The 22521-nt window shown below is 46.8% G+C and overlaps 1 protein-coding gene and 1 pseudogene across 1 annotated transcript; both read left to right on the forward strand.

Annotated features, from left to right (window-relative positions):
- The first annotated feature begins 355 nt into the window (after positions 1-355).
- Positions 356-11852, forward strand: CD40LG (CD40 ligand). Its single transcript, XM_045995768.1, has 5 exons — positions 356-556; positions 2360-2491; positions 6111-6165; positions 7966-8028; positions 10754-11852. Exons 1-5 carry the CDS (start codon positions 401-403, stop codon positions 11128-11130), a joined length of 783 nt encoding a protein of 260 aa, XP_045851724.1. The 5' UTR covers positions 356-400; the 3' UTR covers positions 11131-11852.
- Positions 11853-16671: 4819 nt separating this feature from the next.
- On the forward strand, positions 16672-16802 carry LOC123935615 (annotated as a pseudogene).
- Positions 16803-22521: the final 5719 nt, after the last annotated feature.

The following is a 22521-nucleotide window of genomic DNA, read 5'->3' on the forward strand; positions in this document are numbered from 1 at the left end:
TGAAATAAGTCTGTTGCTGGTGGATACATTTGTCACTTTCCTTGAAACTGGTGAACCCAGAAAGCTAGCGATAGGAAAATACTGCCATTGTCTGTTAAGAAGTCTATGACATTTCAAGGCAAGAATGAATGTATGGAAGAAGAGACTTGTTTCTTCTTTACTAACAAAAGGGAAAGCCTGGAAGTGAATGATATGGGTATAATTTAAAAAAAAAACAAAAAACCTTTACGTAACTTTTTTGCTGGGAGAGAAGACTACGAAGCACATTTTCCAGGAAGTGTGGGCTGTAACGATTGTGCGCTCTTAACTAATCCTGAGTAAGGTGGCCACTTTGACAGTGTTCTCATGCTGCCCCTGCCACCTTCTCGGTCTGAAGATATCATTTCAACTCTAACACAGCATGATCGAAACATATAGCCAAACTGCTCCCCGATCTGTGGCCACCGGACCACCCGTCAGTATGAAAATTTTTATGTATTTACTTACTGGTTTTCTCATCACCCAGATGATTGGGTCAGCACTTTTTGCTGTGTATCTTCACAGAAGATTGGACAAGGTAAGCTGAACCAGGCGCCCTGGTTAACTCAAGCGGGGGGTCCTTATTGATTTGTGGGTTGAATGGTTTTAGGTCTACCCAGATGATGGACTTAATGTTTGCCATCTAGTTCTCAAGACCATTTCGGCTATGTGGGTTCCCACCATGGTCTTCTCGTCTTGTCTCTGGTCGAGAGCTTGGGTTCTGGAATCAGACTGGGTGGGTTCAAACCTTGACTCTGCCCCCTCTTGGCTCTGCAATCCTGGGCAAGTTATTTTATCTTTGCGTTCCTCAGTTTCCACATCTTAGAAACGGGGAAGATAATAGTACCCACCTCGTAGATTAAATGAATTTAGCCTCGTAGCCGGCTTAGACCAGAACCGGTGAAGAGGGAGCACTAGGTGGGCATTAGCTATAATTATTTGCTAAAGTCTTGCTTAAAAAGTAAACTTGTTTTTCTGATGGAGACACCTTTTTTCTCCCTTTAAATTGCTAACTAGAGAAGGAGAGTAGGAATTTGATCTGAAACTTCCTAGCGTGTCAGATTAGCATAGACACGGATAAGTCTGGAATTTACAGTCTTAGAGTACAAGTTGCATTGTCTCGATACCTCTTCAAACACTGGCTGTTGCAAGCTGCTCCATTTCCCTCTGAGATGTTTTACATGCTTAAGTGGCTGGACTTACAGGAACAAAACAGGAGAGTAACTTAGGAGGTAGCTGGGCGTTGTCAGGAGAAAGTAACTGCTGGGATTCCTCCCATTTCAGTGTGTTTACCCACTTCCACTGAGCGGCATTATTGGCTGTACCAACAGAACATCATTCATACAGGAAAAGGAGAAATTTGATGAATTATCTGGCTGTTGCTATACATCTGGGTGAAGGGGTTGTCGATGCATTTTCCCAGGGATGTTTTGATGCCGTCTGTTGGGATCCCATCCTAGAATTAACACCATTATTTTCATCAGGATAAGGAGGGGCAGTGAAGGTTGAGGCAATGCACTGGGTTACTCAGATTTGTAGTTGAGGAAAGAGCAGGATTCGGGGTCTGGTTGTTGGCTTGTGTTTGGCCTGGTGGGCTCTGTCAATCAAATGCCTGGACCCAAGCCTCTATGGGGAGAAAAGCGACCACGTTTCCCAAAGCCTTGAGGTGTGTTCTTAGGGACAGTGGAAACCGTTGGCTAAGTAGCTTTTGTTTTGAATCTAAAAATTTCATTTTAAAACAAGAAAATGGCCCCAAATCAGTTTATTACACAAGTGAATTCCACACATTTAACTCGTTAACTTTGGGAATGAAAGACGGTTTCCTTAAAAATGCAAATGTTTTCCGCAAATACTAAAGCTAAAAAGAGAGAGATGTAATTAGAACTCAAGTTAATTGACACACACTGCAAATTAACTGCTTTTTATAAAACACTGCAGCACCAACTAAAGTGAAGCAGGCAAATGAGCTCCGTGGAAAACAAGTTTATACACTGGGTTCACAATGACCGATCCTCACAGAGCAATGAGGAGTACAATCATTCTCGAACATTGCCGCTATAACACATGGACGGAATGTACACTTCGTAATAAAATTTTGTTAGAATAGCTGTGATTTCTACCTAGAGTTGCGGGTAATAGGACATTTTAATTGCTGGCTTTTGTTGATTTTTAAACGGCTGATACCAAATAACAATAATCCAGTGTAATAACTTTTATTGCCCGTTTATATCTGCAAAATCCTTCTCCTGTTATTGATGCATGGAAGTGATTGTGGAGGGAGACATTATTAGCCACCTTCTCCAGAAGTATGTTTCTCACGTCCCTGTTATTTCACAAATAGATAGAAGATGAAAGGAATCTTTACGAAGATTTTGTATTCATGAAAACGTTACAGAAATGCAACAAAGGAGAGGGGTCCTTGTCCTTACTGAACTGTGAGGAAATTAAAAACCGGTTTGAAGCCTTTCTCAAGGTAAGGAGCTCAGCTGTTGATTAAAGGGTCATTGAAACTTGTTTATTGCTTTTGCTAGGTCGGGAAATAAACGCTGACAATGTGGACGTTGTACAATGTAGACATAAGTACATCTGTGCGCACATACACACGGGGGTATATGTATCCGATAAAAAAGGAAAAATGAAGCCAAAATCCTATGTGAAAGGGAAAGGAAAATTGAAGTGTGCACATTCATCAGAATGTTCTCGAGAGGAACAAAAGCAGTCTCTCTTGGGGATAATACCCTGTGAACATTTATGAAGTAGACCGCGTTTGGTTCTTGGTATTTTCTTATCTTTCCATCCAAACCTTGCTGCCTTGTCACTATGGACCCATGGTCGGGTCCCCATTTCCCAGGGAAGCAAGAATCACTGGATGGCCCCAGGGTTGGGACCTGCCTTTACTGAGGGCAGTAAGGATTCCTGAAGGCTGGGGCTTTCACACAGGAATGAACACTTCTCTCATGACAGAATTTCAAGTGCCATGAAAGAGATCTTTCCCTTTTCTTTTGAGGAGAGCCATGGGGAAAGGGGGATGGACTTTCTCGGTGCTGCTCAAACCAGACCCCACGGAACACCACTTGCTCATGAAGCCAGTCCACTGTGGGACTGGCCAAGCCCTGAGGCAGACAGAGGCCCCAGCAAGGAGTCCCTGTAGTCACCGGGGCCGGTAATAGGTACAGCAAACAAGCCTTAGGGGGTTAACTGAGGATTCGCTTATAACATGAATTCCATCATCATGTACAAGGAGTCTAGAATGTTCTTTCTCCTGAAGCAGGATATCGAACAGCCTTTCTGCTTGCTTCCCCTCTCAGAACACTGAGTAGAATCCCTCGGGCCCTCAGCTCACTTTGGGGTCATCAGTAGGAGGCAGCTTTCCACATTGAAGGCAGCTCTGTGCCAAGCTGCTGGGGGCCGGGGGTAATCTGGATAAACCAACAGCAGTTAGTTCTCCCATATAAATAATCTATCATTTAACCCAGGAGTAAAGGACATAAGATCTTATTTCTGAGTTTATTCTTGTCCTCCAACGGTAAAGACGCTAATAACCTCTTCCTGGGTCCCCTAACAGGAATCAGAAGGCAGCCCAAATCTGCTGTTGGCTTTCACGTTCTTTACACTAATCTAGGTTTTAGATGAAGACTCCTCTTCATTGGCCAACTCATTGGAAATGAGTTGACCTTCTCTGGTTGTCCGAGGACTCTGGCCAGTACCGTAGGGTACTTGGAGGGGTTACAAATTTAAATGTGAAGAAAGTCGCTTTCAGAACAACAGTTAATAATTCAAATATTTATTAGATGTTTAATGTGCTTGGCCTTGCGACCTTGGGCAGATGGCTTCCCCTCGCCGGTCCTGTTTTCTCATCTATAAATGAGAGGACGCTCTCTTACTGACAGTCTTATCGTTCAATGGCCAATTTCTAATGGTTCTATTTCAGGTCAGATATATAAAACTTCCCAAATAAGCTACCCAGGATAGGAGCAAGGGCTCTTTGGGCTTGCCTCTTTGCTTTATGCTTGCATGAGCAAAGTGACAGCTCCCAAGTTTCATATTCTAGAAAGGCAGACCTTCTCAGACATGTCAACCAGGGCTGCTGACGTAAGTCAGAGGAAGCCCCTCACCTCTACTGCTCCCCGGGGCGGGGTCCTAGTGAGTGCCACGTGTCACAGAGTCCTCCCGTGAAGACTGACTGACCCCCTTTCCAATATCCGTTCTCCCAAATTTCTTTCTAAACCATACTTTGGGCTTTTTTTTTATAAAATCCAACTGGTCACCTGTAGAATAACCCCAAATTGGATTTTAGTATTCTCAGCAAGTGTTAGCAGGCTTTCTTTCTGGGCTTCACTGTCTGACTGGGCCAGAACAGCCAAAAGGTTTGAATTTGGGGGTTCCAAGTCATAGGTCTTGAAGGGGTCTTAGAAGTCACCAGATCCGATGATCAACCCAGGGCCTCAGTCTTCTCTCCACGGTCCCTAGCAAGTGGTCATCAAGGTGTGTTTGCACAGCTCTAGTGACGCCATCCACTAGACTAGTCAGTTTCAGGCTTGTCTGCCCCCTCGAGGGCTGAGATATCTTTGACGGGGGCCGACGCATTTCCTTTTCGAGGTAGAGGCCAACCTGTCCATACCTGCCACGTAGACTCCCCAGTAAGAGAGAAATCACTAATCTGAGATTTTCTGAACGTCAACTTTGAAAAGTCTTTCAGTCGAAGTGGAGAGTGAAGGAAGGGAGAAAAAAAAAAAGGGCTCTGGGGAGTGTGGCTGAGGGAAAGTTCACAGGAAGGCAGGGCTGGGCACAGAAAAGACAAACTTTGCTGACTTCACGTTTTCATTTTGGCCAAACCCTGACACCAGCACAACCACGTAGCCGAAAAGTATCTCAACCTCGATCATCACACTCCATTTTTGAGGAGACACTAAATACTCATTTGTTTACTGGGTGTCTCACAAACATCTTCCTGTCGCTGCACTTTCTCAGCTCAAGTGGAAACTTGAAGGCCTGTGGCCCCCGGGAGCATTTTGAGGCTCCCTGGTGGGGCTCCGAGACTTACACCCTCACATTTGGCAACCAAGCTGAGCCCCCCCCTCCCCCCGGGGCACTCAACAGTCCTGATACTAATTCCTTCTGGGGAAGGACGGAAAAGGAGGGCGTTGTAGAAAACTTGGAGTCCGGGAATGGGAAGGCGCATAAGACTTTGATTATCAGAGGGGAAAATACTACTGTGCTTGGCCCTTGTATTTAGAGTCCAAAGTGATGGCGTAAGCTAGGTCGACCTCTGAACGTGATCTCAGAGTTCCTGCTCTTGGCTTCAGCCTCAGACCCCTTGCGTGACCTTGCGTGATCTTCAAAATGGCAGCCGAATCCCTGATTCCCTTCCTGCTTGTGCTGATGGCCGTGCCTGTGAACTTCCCTGGTTGCTAAGTGAAAAGAAACCACTTAAGAAGTGTTGCATTTGCCTTTGAACACCAGCATCATCGGGAGATTACCTGGGTTTCCTATATGCTGATTATTCTAAATATATACAGGCCACACAAGGCAGCCAACTGCAAGAGAATCTCCCTCATCCCGTGGACAGGGACAAGACAATAAAAAATGCCTGAGGGTCTGTTCGTAGTTTGGAATTTCTTCCCAAGATCAAACGTACTATTACCCTTTCCTAAGAGATTTCAGACCAATTTTATTCTAATAGATACATCCCCTGCTTTATGTTTAATAATATTGCATATACCGGTTCCCAAGGTAGAAACATCTCCCCATTCAGCATTATCTGTCAATACCCATCAAAGGCAGGGAGGCTGGGGTCATAGGAAGGGTCAGCGTCACAGCCTCCAGTCTGGGGAGAGCCCTGCAGTGCAGATAATAGGGCCCCGATCCTGCCTCCAGGCTCACCCCTTGGGCTTTCTGGGCTGTCAGCTCATCTGTCAGAGCCATGGGTTCCCAATCGCTATGATGGAATTAATGACGGGATCTAAGTCCACGTGATAATCCTCACCAGGAACAGGCAATAGAGTCATGACAGACGCCAAATGAATGATACCTCCAAAACCCCACACCAGGTTTCCTGTCAAAATGACCTTTCGCACTGATTCTCATTTTAGGACATAATGCTAAACAAAGAAGCGAAGCAAGAAAAAAGCGTTGCGATGCAAAAAGGTAGGTTGCTATTTATCAATTTTTGTGAGCACTTAATACCTAAAAGGAAGTTTGAGGGTTAATCATGCTGAACAACCTCGTTGTTAGAATTAGGGAACTTGGAGCCCTGGAAAGAAAACAAGACTACCATGGCCAGATTGACACCTTCTCTAACACCTGTGATTTGGAAAGGCTTAGTATGGACTCATATATGGGGAAAGCTGTGTTCCTTTGAGGCTGACAAAAACAAGTATGAAGAAATGTCACTATGTTCAATATCTTCATCAAAGCACCATATGGTCTGGTGCTCCCCACAGAGGATAAGATGACAAGAAAGTCATCGCTGGCATTCATTCCTTAATGGTAATAGTTTTTGGCAGAGAACCTTGCCAGCGTAGGATCTGCGATCAAGAAATGATTCTGTGTGACAATGTTCCATTCTTTGCCCTGTTTTTGATATCAGAACATGTCAAACATCTCAGAGCTGGAAGGGATCTTGACACAGCACGAATCTCCACAACCAGCAGGTTTCCAATCCAACACGCCAGGGCACCTTCCAGCCCATTAATCATCCTGGTCCAACTTTGAATGATTCTAGTAATCATAGTAAGATTACTAGACTACTCAGAGAGAACTCTTTCCTCCTCTGCAGTTGAAATTTATTCCTATAATCTCCACTCACTGGACCCAGTCCTGCTCTTCGGGGCCATACTAAGTAAAGTAGAATTCTCAATAGCAGCTGTCCAGATGTTGAAAACAGCAATCACGGCCCCTGAGCCTTTTCTTCTCCAGGCTAAACCTCCCCAGTGTCTTCCACTGTGGCTCCCATGACCCTTTCTGGGGCTTTTCGTCTCCCAATTCCTCTTAGAATTCAGCACCCCAAACACAATAACAATGCCTGGAGTGGCAGATGAGTCTTATTCACTATGTCAATGAAAACAGTGTATGGCTTGTGCAAACTAATACACACAAAGAAATATATACATATGGAGATACAGATACCATTTTCGGAGGCCAGGAGCATACTCAGAGCTTGCTTTAACTGTTGCTCTGGATACAAGGGTCATCGGATCTCCAGGAGGTTTTTGTCTTCAGATTGTAAGATATGCTGAATGGTGCCATGTTGTCTGTGACTTATAGTGAAATATGAGGAAATGGGTGCACGTGGGTGTTGCCTAGCCGTCTTCAGGAAAAGGATCAACTCAACACAACTGGTTATCTAGGTCATGCGATTTGATTCAATATTTATAGGGCACCTGCCAAGTGTCTGACAGCAAGCTCATTCCTGGGGGGGGGGGGGGAACAAAAAAGGAAACTTCCACACAGTCTCTGAATGCAGGGTATCAGCACATCTAATGAAAGAGCAAGGCTTTCACATGAGAAACAACCCGAGCTAAGGTACAAGAGTTTGGCCAGTTGCTTGACCACATCAGATGCTGTCGGCATCATCCCAGTACAGTGTGCTGACACCACGTCGGGGCCCAGTGGGACTCCCAGTGGACGGGAGCTGTTTCTAATGGCAAGATTCAAAGTATGTTTCACGAAGACCAGGAGTGTTAGCCTGGGTCAGTCTAGGTAAAGTGGCGTTGGGTACTGAACGCCCATGAGAAGAATGGGGTCAGTGCAAACAGCCAATTCGATTGTTCAGATTCTAGAAACCAGCTTTCCCCGGGGACGGGGATTTCGGACCATTGCGCTTTTGCTGTTGCATAACCTACTTAAGCCCGGTCTCTAGGACGGAGCTGTAGAACTAGACCAGATCGTTCTGTGGGCAGGATTGCATTGCTTTGGCCTGACAGTTGGCTTTTGGTTTCATGCCAGGTGATCAGGATCCTCGGATTGCAGCCCATGTCATAAGCGAGGCCAGTAGTAACACAGCGTCTGGTAAGTCGAAAGCATCTGAGCTGGTCACCTGGGCGGGAAGGCTGGGATGCAGAAGCAGGGCAGCCTAATGATCAGGCTCCTCTCACCCTCTGGGGCCCAATTTACCAACCCACCCCTACACCTCTCATATGCTCGGCTTTGTCTTCAAAGCGAGCTCAGAGGCACAGATGGGACTTGAAGGGACAAAAGGAGATGGGAAGCAATCCCGATGTTCTCATTACGTTCTTGCTCAATGGCCGATTCTAAATGATGAATTGCCGGGTAGAGGGACATTATTCTGAGAACACAGAAGAGATGGCAGGTACTGACCTCCTGGCTGGGAGCATTCCTCATGCTTAACCCCTCCTCGTTGTGTGTAAATGGGCCTCAGGGGGTACTTCCTGCCATCTGTCAATCCCTGTATGATTAACCCCAGCCTCGCGGGGGCCAACCTCAGGGAAATTAAAGGTAAAATCATTCTGCAAAGATCAATAGGCGCCAGGACGTTAGATTTTCCAATGAAGTAACAACAGACGACATACTGTCATCTTTTCAACTCTGAACGCGTTTATTTCCATATACGTTCTGCCATCATTCTAGCTCTTAGATCTTTTTTCCCAAACCTGTACCTTGAGAGAGTTGGTGCCCGAGAATGCGTCGCATCTGATAAATGGATGGAAACACGCCCGCAAGCACAAAACCCCCCTCGTTAGATAAATGCAGTCTGAGGGCATCAGAGCAGTCTTGGAAAAACTTAGCACAGTGCTCCAGAAAGGAGTTCTAAACAGTGCGTGTGTGTGTGTGTGTGTGTGTGTGTGTTTGTGTGTATGAGAGTGAAACACACATACAACGAGAGAGATAGAGACAGAGACAGAGAGAAGAGGAGAGAGATACCCCCTCATCTCCGAGGCAGCTTGGGCTTCTCAGGGGGCGTAACACACATGTGGTTGTCACGGATCATGATACGAAAGGAAGAGCACTGGATAGGAAGTCTTTGAACTGAGATTCTGGAACCACGAATTACCGCTTGCTAGGTGATCGTGGCTAAGTCCCTTTGCTGCCATGTCGTGCTTGACTTACTTCCCAGGATGGCTCTCAGCATCCAGTCAGCTAATGTGGAAGAAGGTCATGCTATCACGGGCCAGACAAATGTAAGGTGCTATTACTTAGCCTCCTTCACTGTAGTTTGGGTGTCGGAAGAGTCGCAGAAAGCCCTTCGTTAATACCATATTTAATAATCCTGCCAGGTAGCCGTTCTCAGAAAATACACGTACAGGAGAACGCTCCAGCCAGGGTGGTGTGGCCAGGGTGGCGGTCTGCATGCCACTTGCATGCGCGGATTGCATGACAGCAACAGAGACACCGCTTAGAAGAGTAGCTTTCGGCCAGGGTTTGGCCACAGGCAAGGAAACCCTTGCGCTTGGGTAGATTTCGTGGCGCTCAGATTCTGCCAAAGAGCCCAAGATCGATATGTTCCCAGCATATTTCGGTCTGCCTCACAGGAGGTCTTAAGGGGATAAGGTGTGAAGACAGAAAGATTCCTCACCGCACCACCCCCCAGTCGCAAACCCCCCACTCCTGGCTGGTCACGCTGCCACAAACTTGATCTGCATCCCACAGCAAGGACAAAGATTAGGTAAGGATATACGAAGATAACCCTAGTGGACTAAAAGACAGAGAACCTCCCCTTGGCTTCTCAAATGGTCTGAAAGTGAAATCATCATAAGGAAGTGTCATTTCTGGAGTGGTCCGGAGGGCCCAGAAATGTTAGACGTTTCAGGATGCCTTTCCTGTTGCTAAAGGATGAGTCTCAACAGCTTGACTCTCACACTGTGCTCGATGGCCAAGTAGGAATTTTAGAAAAGGGCTCAAGGAAGCAAATGATCGATACTTTCACTTCTCCCCAACCCCCACACCCAGCAGTCTAGCTCGCTGTGGGAGCTGAGATTTGAAATCGGGTGCACACACTACCTTTGAACCCACTCAACATCTCCGCCGAGAAAATGGCAGACCGTTGGTGGGTACTCAAGTTTAGCCACAAGAACACAGGTACTTTCAAGTTGGTGGCGCCCACTACAATGGAAGATCAAAACACACAGTGAAATGACAGGTTCATTTTCATACTTCCTTGCCTAATTTTAGTCCTTGCTGTGGGAGGCAGGTCGGGTTTGCGACAGCATGAGCAGATAGGAAGAAATGGGGTCTTTCCTTTTGTCAGCCGAGGCTGAGCTACACAGCCGGGCAACTCTTTGACTTTTTAAAATCCAAGGCAGGTGAGAGAACAGTGTTCGTATTAGCAAGGATTTTGTCCGAATGTCTTATAGGTGTGTAGAGTTTAGGACGTTCAATTTTAAAACGTGCATCTGAAGTTCAAGGGCAAATTGGCTTTAAATGCTTTAAAAGGAAGAAGGAAACGCACTGTGCCCAGTTGCTGTCTTTAATCTTCAAAACAAGTCTCCGAGAGACGCTGTAATACTAGCCCTGTGTTACAGATGAGGAAACAAAAGCTCAGGGAGATTAAGTGTCTGGGCGTGAGCGTGACTAAAGTCTGGGTGGAAACCCAGCTCCATCCGACTGTGAAGCCCCCGCCGATCGGTCAGAGACTGAGGGCGGGAGGGCTCCGTAAGCATCACTGGCCCCCACTTCCACGTGTACAGGAAGCCAGGATGGAACATTGAACTCTGTTCTGGTGGAGTGGGAACCATGCACGCTTCGCCTCACCATGTGTGTGCCCTCTCTGTTGCAGTTCTGCAGTGGGCCCCAAAAGGATACTACACCCTAAGCAGCAACCTGGTAACCCTCGAAAACGGGAAACAGCTGGCCGTGAAAAGACAAGGACTCTATTACATCTACGCCCAAGTCACCTTCTGTTCCAATCGGGACACTTCGAGTCAAGCTCCGTTTGTAGCCAGCCTCTGCCTGCATTCCCCGAGCGGATCGGAGCGGGTCTTGCTCAGGGCTGCAAACACACGCAGCTCCTCCAAGCCTTGTGGGCAGCAGTCCGTTCACCTGGGGGGCGTATTTGAATTACATCCCGGTGCTTCGGTGTTCATCAACGTGACTGATCCAAGCCAAGTGAGCCACGGGACGGGCTTCACGTCTTTTGGCTTACTCAAACTCTGAACGGTGGCCCCTCGCGGGCTGCGCCTGAGCTCATGCCGGTGGTCTTCACCAAACAGCAAAGCAGCTAAGACCACCCCCTGTTGAACTGCCTATTTATAACCCTAAGATCCTCCTCGTGGAGAAGTATTTATTATACACCCCCAGGCAGGTAGGGCTGCGGTAATGGAACGCCGGGGCCCGTGAAGCCCCAGCAGGCCCCGTTCCAGAAGGGTTTCTGTTCTGGAAGCAGCGGCCCCACGCATGCAGACACCCAGAGAGTCCCGTGAAAAGACGAGACCATTACGCGCAGATTGAATTCTGAGTAAATGGCAGATCATGAGTCAAGTTTCATTTCGTTTCTTTGCATGCAGTGTCTTTTCAGCGGATCATGCATTTGATTTCCCAGTGAAGATGCAGAAGGGCCATGGGGAGCCTCAGCTCGCGGTCAGTCCTGGTTGAGCCCGGGTCCCTGTGGCCCCGATGGAGGGGGCAGGCTCTAGAAAGTCTGGTGCAGCAGAGAACTGAAAAACCCTGCCCCCGCCAGCCACCCCGACACTCAGGCTGTTGCTAATCCGTTATCTTATTTCAACCCTGTCGCGTCTCCACCACTGTAGGCGGGAGGAGGGAGCAGAGGCGGAGGCTCCGAGGCTGCCCACTCCTCCCGAAATGACTGTATTTAAAGGAAATCTCTCGTCTCTACCTGCAGTCTCCATTGTTTCCAGCGTGAACTTGGGATGGTCTTGTTATTTATTTTTTGAATAATAAAGTGCCCTTAACGTTATTGTTGTCACCTAGCACCGAAAGCCCTTGGCCAGGTTGGGGCGGCGGGGGGAGGAATCGTTCGGAGGGATCTCACCTTCGTGATGGGTTCCCAAACGTGGTTCTCAAACTTCTTGGACCACAAAATACCTTGGCGACAGTCCCCTCCCTGGCAGTTCGCCATAGGCTTTGGCGGATGACGTGAAGTTTGTTCGGTGAAAAGCAATGTGGGTCTTTCTTTCCAGCCTGTTCTGGACAGGCTGCAGGGGAGCAAAAGAGACTTTTTGTTCTTGATTCATTGCTGCTGAGCGAGGCGGGAGGGAGGGCTTCAGTGAGAAGCAGTTGCTTATCTTTTTCCGAGCTGTCTAGGTGGTTCTACCTCGGGCGAGGGGAAGTGGAGTGGGGACAAACTGGTTCCCCCGTTCTTCCACGGAAGCCAACAGAGCTATCCTTGGTCACCTCCAAGAAACCCAAAGTAATTTGTTCATCCTATCGGTAGAGTGTGTTGCTTAAAGCAAACCCCACAGGTTCAAGCAGAAAAATATTACTGTATAAATAAGAAAAGGGAATGGGGGGGGTCTGCTGTGGGAGGACCACACAACCCCTTCTGGGGGGTTGTGTCTTTGAATACGTTCAAGCATGAATTTCTAACACAAGGCTGAAATCATGCGAGTTGAACTCACCCGGCTGCATACCATCTTCAGTGAGAGGATTTGGGTACGGGCAGAGATGACGCTGCATGATTCAGGGACCCATGGATGTGCTGTCCTCAGTGCTGTCTTGTCCTCCGGAGCGAAGATTCTTCTACAGCCTTGTCCTCTGCACGGGATGCTTGAAGGAAGTGGGACAGCGGCCGTGGCAGCCAGGAGACATGGGTCACGAGATTCCCATAGGTACTGGGGCTCCCTTAGGAAGGTCAGGACCCCAGTTCCGGCTGAGAAGAGGGTGTGGCCCCGCCCAGAGAGAAGGGACAATCCATGGTCTGCGACTTTCCCGCCCTCACGGTAGATGAGTGCCCACTTTGGGGGGACAGCCGGACTTGCCCAGCTTGCCCTGGTGAGACACGGGGGTGGGGATGCGCAAGAGGCAGTATCCCTTTTAGGGTTCCTGCGAAGGGAATCTGTGTCGAGCCTGCCCAAAACTTGTATAGTCTTCGTATACTCCCACGCTCTGATTGAAACATCGCCCTTGTACTTCGCCTTCCTTCTTCTTCGGACATCGTACCTCCCCATTATCTCTGCCTCTGGCTACCAAGTTGCTAATGATATCCATTATCAGAATGAATGCCAGACATACAAAAACTGCATTTTCCAGTCTATGGCTTCCGCTCTCATGCTTCCTACTGCTTGCTAGAAGACACCTCCCATAGCTCCCGCCCAGAACTTTCCCTGCATGTCAGCCTCACCTAGCCAACTGCCTTCAACCTCTCAGACTACTTCCTCAAGGTCACCTTGTCCTTTCCAAGAACTTCAGTCCCATCCTTTACCCTCTTCTCTTCCTGTCCTACATGCTCACAGTGCGCTGTCTCCCCAACCCTGCCCGCTCATGGGTTCAACGACCACCTTCCTGCCTTTAGTCCTGACCTTCCTGCTGGAGTTTATCCCTCAAACCTGAGACATTCAAATGGAACTCCTAATCTTTTCCCCCAACACGACGAGGTCCACTTTCAGTGTTTCCCATTCCAGAGAGTTCCAGCCTCTTCTGCCCTACTTCCCAAGACAGAAATCTGGCCTGACTTCTTGCTGTCCTCACTCCCATTCCGATCCTACAAGCATAAATACATCACCTCTATTTCTTAAATAGTTAAATTAATCCACTTCTTTCTATCTCTGCTGCCACTCTCCTAGTCCACACTACCGTCATCTCCCTCCTGGCAGCCTCTTAGCCCGCCTGCCTCTACTCCTGCTCCCTTCATTCCTGTGCACCACCAAAGTGAAATCTTAAATAAAAGTCTGATTTGGGGTGCCTGGGTGGCTCAGTTAGTTCGGCATCTGCTTTCGGCTCAGGTCATCATCCCAGGGTCCTAGGATCAAGGCTTCAGTCAGGCTTCTTGCTCAGTGGGGAGCCTGCTCCCCCCCCTCCCTATATCTCCCCCACCCCTGCCGCACACACACACACACACACACACACACACTCTCTCTCTCTCTCTCTCGCTTGTTCTCGCTCTATCTCAAATAAATAAAATCTTTTTTTTTAAAGATTGTATTTATTTATTTGACAGAGAGAGAGATCACAAGTAGGCAGAGAGGCAGGCAGAGAGAGAGGAGAAAGCAGGCTCCCTGCGGAGCAGAGAGCCCGATGCGGGGCTTGATCCCAGGACCCTGAGATCATGACCTGAGCCGAAGGCAGCGGCTTAATCCACTGAGCCACCCAGGCGCCCGTCAAATAAATAAAATCTTTTAAAAAAGTAAATACAAGTCTGATTTTTCCACTGCCCTGCTTCATCATCTCCTGCTAATACCTCTCTCAATGTCTTAAGTTCCAACCCTCAGTTCTGCTGAGCAAGGCTACACGTGCTTTCCCGCCTTGGGCCCCAGGCGTGCTGTTTGCTTGGAACCCCCGTCCCCTTTCCCAACTGTACCCTGCACTGAGCGTCACAGCACTCGCCAAAGTCGAAGGTTTTCCTACTATGCTGTGAGCTTTTAGAGCAAGAAGACCTTGTCCTGTTCATCTGTTTGTGGTGACTCAGGTGCCTGCCACAGAGCCTGGTGTAGAATTGGTCCTTGATTCATTGTATGACGAAAAAAATGAATGAATAAATGCCTCTGCTTGCAACTCGTTTAAGTAGCTCATGAAATAATTCTGTGAGTTGGTTAAAGCATAAGTTTGCAATACTGGAAAAATATTTTATGTCAACAACCTGTATATGATAAAACTATACTCAAGGAATAGAGAATGACTGCAAATTATATTGTAGATAAGAATAAATGAGTTCTTTTCCTGGGGCACCTGGCTGGCTTGGTCAGTGGAGCGTGTGACGCTTGAGCTCGGAGTCATGAGTTCAAGTCATATGATGGGTGTGGAAGTAACTTAAAAATAAAATATTTAAAAAATAAATCATCTATTTTCATTATACGGTTCATGATAGTCTGTAAAACAGTACATGAAGTTCGTCCAAACTTCACTTGAACGTTTTCAAAGTTGTTCTAGTAAGTGATGGGGACTTGAGTACCTATAATATTTTGATCACAAGTTATCTAATTTCATCCCATTTTCATAGACAAATTACTTTTACCTTCCATCTAAGGGTTGGGGGGAGGGGATGCTTGAAGTGACCAATGATTTTTATTTCCAGACAGAGAAAATGAATGAAGTACGAAATATTACCTTCACTGTTACTTGGTAGGGAGCAAATGTCTAAAAAAGGCAAAGTTGTCAATACGGGGCACCCCAGTTAAAGGAAAACAGCATATACACACAATCCCCCCCCCCAGGCTCCAGGAGGGAACCCATCTGGCACTGAATTTGGCTATTTCCACAGCACCTGATACCACTGTGTTGCAGGCCACACTGCTATCTGAAGTAAGAGACGCAGAAACCCGGGACTTGAAGCTAAGTAGAATTTATTTTTCTCTGTGAAACACATCTCCAGTTAAATAAACAAAACCAGGGGCACCTGGGTGGCTCAGTCAAATAAGCGCCTGACTCTTGATCTCAGCTCGGATCTTAATCTCAGGGTCGTGAGTTCAGGTTCCATATTGGGCTCCATGCCAGACACAGAGCTGACTTTTTAGATAGATAAATAGACAGACAGACAGATAAAATGTTAAAAAAAAAACAAAAACCAGAAAGGGGAGCCTGGGTGGCTCAGGTCATGATCCCAGGGTCCTCAGATAGAGCCCCACATGGGGCTCCCTGCTTGAGGGAAGCCTGCTTCTCCCTCTCCTTCTGCCTGTCTCTCTGTCAAAGAAATACATAAAAGCTTTAAAAATAAATAAAACCCCCAGAAGTAGTCATTGTAGTGTAGTGGTCGCATCTGGAGTCAGACAGACACCTCCCTGACCTAGGCTCCACCAAATGGCAAATCATTTCTCCTCCTCTGAGACACAGTGTCCTCGTCTGGAAAGCAGGGATGATAAGAATGCCTGTAAGCAAGGTTTGTGAGGGTTTAACGAGATCGTTCACAGGAAGTCCCCAGCAAAGCCTGCTCTCTGGAACAGGAAGCCATCTTAAATTGGTTGGGACACCTGAGACCAAGGAAAACGGGCCTTGCCCATTGTCGTAGACCAAAGACCACACCCAATTTGAAGAAAGGTAAAAGAAAAAAAAAAGTCGGGGTTAGATCACATACCTAACATTACAGTAGATTTGTGTGGAGCAAAGACTCTTACAGTTTCATTGTCAAAAATATTGAACCATTGAAGGCTTGGGGTTGCCCAATATTTTGGTTGTCTTGAGCAGTTCCACATTTAGCACATTTAGGAAGGTTTCTTCCTTTCTTCTTCTTCTTCTTCTTCTTCTCCTTCTTCTTCTTCTTCCTTTTGTTTCAGGGTAGAGTTCAGTGATTCATCAGTTGCCTATAACCCCCAGTGCTCTTTCCATCACGTGCCCTCCTTAATGCCCATCCCTCAGTGACTCCTCCCTCCCACCCCCCTCCCCTGCAGCAACCCCCAGTTTCCTGGAGTTCAGCATCTCTTATGGTTTGCTTCCCTCTCAGTTTTCATCTTATTTTATTTTTCCTTCCCTTTCCCTGTTGTTTTGTTTCTTAAATTCCTCATTGTTGGTGGGAATGCAAGCTGGTGCAGCAGCCACTCTGGAAAACAGCGTGGAGGTTCCTGAAAAAGTTAAAAACACAGCTACCCAAGCTTTGCGCAGTGGCAGTATTGTAGCCAATGAGGTTTATCCGAGGCGCGATTATTGCTAATTGAAAAACACAGCTACCCTGTGACCCAGCAGTTGCACTACTCGGTATTTATCCAAAAGATACAAACATAGTGACCCGAAAGGGCACGTGCACCCGAACGAATGTTTATAGCAGCAATGTCCACAATAGCCAAACTATGGAACGAGCCCAGATGTCCATCAACAGATGATTGGATAAAGAAGATGTGGTATGTATATATATATATGGTTTCTTTTAAAAAAGACTGTGATCATTGCTTCCCGATCTGCAGGACATCTGCACACAAATGTACCCCTTCCATGCTACGCTCCTCTGAGCAACCCCACAGGCGACTCGGCAACTCTCACGAACATACAGTGGGTGTCCCACTCCTGGACTTACACTGAATTATCCTTCCCACGTCTCTGCTAATGTAACCCCACTTAAAGTCCAGTGATTTTTCTGTCACAAACTCTATTCCTATCGTCTGTACTTCTCTGCTATAAACCTCTTTGAAGTCCAACGTGCCACCCTTGACTCGGATTTTTTTTTCCAAGATTTTATTTTTATTTATTTGTAAGAGAGAGAGACAGAGATAGAGGCAGAGAGAGAGAGAGAGAGAGAGAGAGAGCACAAGCTGGGAGGAGAGGGAGAAGCAGGCTCCTGGCTGAGCAGGTAGCCCGACTCAGGTCTCGATCCCAGGACCCTGCGATTGTGACCTGGACCGAAGGCAGAGGCTTCCACGACTGAGCCACCCAGGCGCCCCTTTAACTCAGATTTGATTCACATTTCTCGTTACCAGGTGGTTTGTTTTTTTTTTTTAAATCCATCCACACACCCATCCAACGCTGATGGACGTTATGCGCTCTGTGCTAAACACGAGACAAATGTGACCCAGTCCCTCCCCTCAAGGAGCTTACAGTCTTCTGCATAACAGGGCTGCGAACGTTTAAAGCCTGGGGTCCGTGCTGCAGCGGGGGCTAGGGACCCGTGTTGCATGTGTTACACGCCAAGGACACGAACTCAGACTAGCAGGGGAAGGCAGGTGTCAGGAAAGGCTTTCTGGGAGTGGCAGCACAGACTGAGTCTTAGAGGATGCCGCGGGGAGGAAAGGAGCCCCCGAGGGCGAGCGCAGAACACACAAAAGCATAGGGTTCAGGGAGGCCCCCCGGAGGGCCTTGCGTGGGAACCAGTCCTGGTGTATGGCCGGCCACACAGCTTCTGAGGAAGCCCAGTCTAGGAAGAGGCCCGGAGCTCATTTGGCATCGAGAAACAGCCCTCGGGCCTGCTTTCCCAAAGGCGCTGGCTCCACATGGCCCGCGGGGCAAGTTGTGAGAAGGTGGCCAGGAGGCTGGGCCACAGGCCAGACCCTGCAGGCTTGGAGGCCGCGGACAGCTTGGGCCTCCAGTTGGCTTCTGGTGTAGACACCGAGGCAAGTTTTCACAAGTTCCATTCAAATTATTTGGAACATTGGCTCGTTCAACAAATATTCATTGAGTAGGTACGATGGGCTTGACCCTGTCCTAGGCCCTGAAGTGACACAGACGACAGGTGTCAGTCCTTGAACATTTCGTGTGGGAGAAGCCCCAGGCAAGGGAAGCACAGCCGGTGAGAGGGAAGGGGCTGTTGGAGTCTGGATTCCCTGAGGAGGCAAGGCTAGAGCTCACTTTTTTGTTTTTTTAAAGATTTTATTTATTTGACAGACGGAGATCACAAGTAGGCAGAGAAGCAGGCAGAGAGTGAGGAGGAAGCAGGCTCCCTGCCGAGCAGAGAGCTGTTTTCTTTTTTTAAAGAAATTATTTCAAAGTTAGAGAAGTTCCAAAAGAAAAATAATCATGTAAGTAACAGTGTACCCTCTTTTCTGAATCATTTCAGGTTTTGGACTTCATGACCTCAGCCCTAAATACGTCAGGGCGCATTTCCTAAGAATAAAGATATTCTTCTTTATTACCATAGCACAGATGATTCCCTAGTAACACAGGGTTTGGATTTTTTCCAATAAATAGAATAAAGTACTATAAAAGTATTTGCTCTTCCTTAAGATTTTCTTAACATTTCCTTTCCTTTGGCTTACTTGATTGTAAGAATGCAACACAGGATACAGAGAATGTACAAACTATATGTTGACTGTTATCAGCAAGGCTTCCAGTCAACGACAGGTCATTAATTTAGTTTGGGGGGAGTCAAAATTATCGCTGCATTTTTTACTGTTGGGGGGAGGTCAGGGCTCTTACCCTCAGATCATTCAAAGATCAACCGGACACTTATCAGCTTCCATGAATTTGACATTGATACTGATCTGCCCTTTGTATCCCAAATCCATTAAGTGCTATAGTAACATCTTTTTTATCACTTTGCCCTTCCATTATAGGATCCAGTCTGGGGAGCAGGTACTGAATCTAGTGGTTAGATCTCTTTGGTTCCTTTTCATCTGGAACGTTTCTGCAGCCTTTCTTTGTATTTAACGACACGGACATTTTTGCCTCAAAGAATAATCTCTCCCCCTTAAAAAAAAAAAAAAAGAGAGAGAATGTTCCTTATTTTGGGTTTGTCTGATGCCTCCTCATGGTCAAGTCCCAGTGATGCATTCCTGGATAGCAAACCACATACACGATGCTGTGTTCTTTTTAGCCTATTACATCTGGAGGCTTATGATGGCCACTCGCCTCTCCTCGCTGATGGGGATTCCGATCACCCGGTGAGGGAAGGTGTTGTCTCGTTTTTGCACTCCATAATTACCATTCTCCCCTTTGTAACAAGTAAGCAGTCTTAGGGGAAACACTTCGAGACCATGCAAATATCTTTCTCATCATCAACATTTTCCCCTTTATTTAGCATCCGAGAGTCATTTTTGCCTGAATCAGTCTTTAGTATGGTGGCAAAACCTCTAAGTTTTGCAAAATGATGATTTTCCAACTCTGGGGTTCCTTCCACATTTACCACTCAACACTCAGCGTGGTCATGCAAACACAAACTTTCCTTTTCTCCCCTCTTATTTATTTATCGGCATGGACTTATAGATGTCTACTTTTTTCAATGTTTTCTAAATCAGTACTATCCTTATTTTGGTGCTCAAATTTACCTTTATTTGGCCAGCAGAACCTCTTCAATTTGGCCCGTGTCCTTGAGATGTGGGACTGTCAGCTTCTTTTCTTAGCATTCTGTTACTTTCTGGCACAACAAGATGTTCTTGGCTCGTCTTATACCTTCCCTGCTTCAGCCATAAGATCAGCCATTTCTCTAAGGAGCTCTCGTTCCTTTCAGTACAGAGTGTGTTTAGAAACCAAGTTCTGGGTACTAACTGTGTTCCTGAGAACACGGTTCCTGCTCCTAGGAAATATGTATGAGTGTGTGTGTGTGTGTGTGTGTGTGTGTCTGAGGTATGTGTGTATATGGATATATATATATGGAATATAACATATATAACCATATACTAATAACTATAAGTATATATACTTATACACAGACAGGCAAAAGCTGTCAGAGTTAGCAAATAAAAATTCTGGATATCCATTTATATTTGAATTTCAGGTAAACAGTGAAAAACTTAGTATAAATATATCCCATGCAGTATTTGGGACATGATCTGTATCAAAACAGTATTTATCGCATCGTGGAAATTCAGCTGTTTTAGGTAAGCTCTACACCCAACGTAAGGTTTGAACTGGAGACCCCAAAAGCAAGAGTTGCATGTTCTACCGATGGGGCCATTCAGGCACCCTAGCTGAAGTTCAACTTTAACTAAGCATCGTGTATTTTATCTGGCAATCCTAACATATAGAAACATACATAGTACATACAGATAAATGTACACATAAACATGCAGAGACACACATATATACATGCATTTTAGAAATCATGAGTTCACATTGATACTTGAGCTGACTCTAAATGGAAAGGAAAGAATTTGCTCAATGGACAGGGATGGGAAAGGGATCTTAGGCAGGGCAAAAGGCATATTACAAGACTTCAGAGAACTTCGTGGAGATTATATTTTACTGTGTGGTGGGGAGTAGCAAGAGATTATATTTTTAAACAGATGAATGACATTGACCTCTTAGGTAAGCATGCTACTGGCACCAAAGAGGACAGACTAGAGAAGGCGACAAGAGGCAAGGAGATGCATCAGTCTGAGGGAGAGGTGACAAGTGCCAAAAACAGGTGATGGTCAGGAGGATGGAGACGAGTTCAGGAGATACGACAGAGTTAAAAATGGTAAGACTGGATGACTAGACTTATAAAGTGTTAATGTATAAATTGATACAGGGTTGAGGGAGAGGATGGAGCAGAGGACAATGCCCATTTTCCTGACTGGGGCAACTAAGTGGCCAGGAGGGCTGTTCAGTGGAATGGGAAACACTGGAGGAGAAGATCTGGGAATAGAAAGGAGGAGTCCAGCTTTGGACATGTTGAGTTTGAGCTGTGTAGGACATCTAAGCTGGACTGTCCAGGAAGTAGCTGCACCCATTGGTCTGGAGCTCAGGAGAAACATTGGGATGGAAAAATATGGGTATGGGAGTCACCTGCATTTTGATCAATGAAGTTATTGGAGTAGACGAGGTGGTCCAGTAAGAGGCCATAGAAAGGAAGGGAAGAAGAAAAGTGACGAGGATCAGCAAATGTTCACGGGACAGGCAAAGGAGGCAGAGGCAGCAAAGAAGACAGGGGTGGTCAGAAAGGCTGAATGAATGCCAGAAACGTTGGGATCAGGAAAGCCAAGGAAGGAGAGATTTATCAATGAGGAGAGGGTCAAATAACATGGAGATGTCAAGATAGGAACTGAAAAGTATTCCCTGGATTTTTCAATTGAGAGCTCATTAGTGACTTCCCAAGAGTAGTTGGCTGAGGTAGTAGCCTACTTAGCAGGTGCCAAGCACAAAGGAGAAAGCCTGGTGGGAAGAGTACAGATCCCACAAGCGGACAGACCAGGGTTTCGAATCCCAGCTCCACACCTACTAGCATCTTGTTCAACATCTGTGCTTCTGTGCCTTTGTCAGATGGGGATGACCAATAGCTCACAGGGCGGTTGCGAGTGTTTCCTAAGCTCAACCGTATAAACACTTGGGAGAGCCCAGCCCACAGAGGTGTGACAGTACATCGACTGCTTTGGAGTAAGAAACATCAACCACCAAAGGCATCCCAAGGAGAGAGGTAATACTTGGTACCTGCGAAATCATTGGTGACAGAAGCTGAAGTCAGGGGACTAACATTGGACTCATGGCTTCAAGGTCATTGTATTGTGATTATGATCCAAATCTAGTTCAGGAAGCTTCTGCTCTCGCTCCGTCATGATCACTGCCGTGACCATCTCACGCACAAGCTATGAGTGGACACACCGGAAGCTAGAGTACAGAAGCCAAAAACACGTCTCTGGGATGGCCCTCCAGCCGCCAAGCCCCCCAGGACGATGGCCTCTGGCTAATGTAAGCCTTCCAAACATCGTGCAAAGGTGTTTCATTGACAGAACTGAAAATGTATCAGAACGCACACTGCATCTCCATATCCTAGCTGCAAGGGAGTCTGAGGTTTGTTTGTTTGTTTTTTTTTAAGTCTTCCAGGGAGAGACACAAAAGGGGTGGGAAGGGTGCCGAGCAGCGACAGATAATAGCCAGCACATCTGTCTCGAGGTGGAGCAAATATTTTCATCTTGACAGCTGACACCAGCATTCCAGCTGTGGTCAAAATGTAGGCTATTGCTGGCTGACAAAATCCTGATAGTGGACGGAAAATGGTGTGCGAACCGTTCATAGGTTGTGACCAGGAGAGGGGTGAAGAAGTTAAGGAAGGTTCTATCTCATGACATGAGTTATCTCTGTGAAGTGGGGAGCAAG

This window comes from Meles meles, chromosome X (assembly GCF_922984935.1).
Source record: "Meles meles chromosome X, mMelMel3.1 paternal haplotype, whole genome shotgun sequence".
Taxonomy (NCBI): Eukaryota; Metazoa; Chordata; class Mammalia; order Carnivora; family Mustelidae; genus Meles; species Meles meles.

Bases quoted from the DNA above. Each gene is read 5' to 3' on its own strand.
- CD40LG (XM_045995768.1), top strand. From the start codon at position 401: ATGATCGAAACATATAGCCAAACTGCTCCCCGATCTGTGGCCACCGGA. The intron at 557-2,359 runs GTAAGCTGAACC...TTTCACAAATAG, and splicing joins TTCACAGAAGATTGGACAAG to ATAGAAGATGAAAGGAATCT. The intron at 8,029-10,753 runs GTAAGTCGAAAG...TCTCTGTTGCAG, and splicing joins CAGTAGTAACACAGCGTCTG to TTCTGCAGTGGGCCCCAAAA.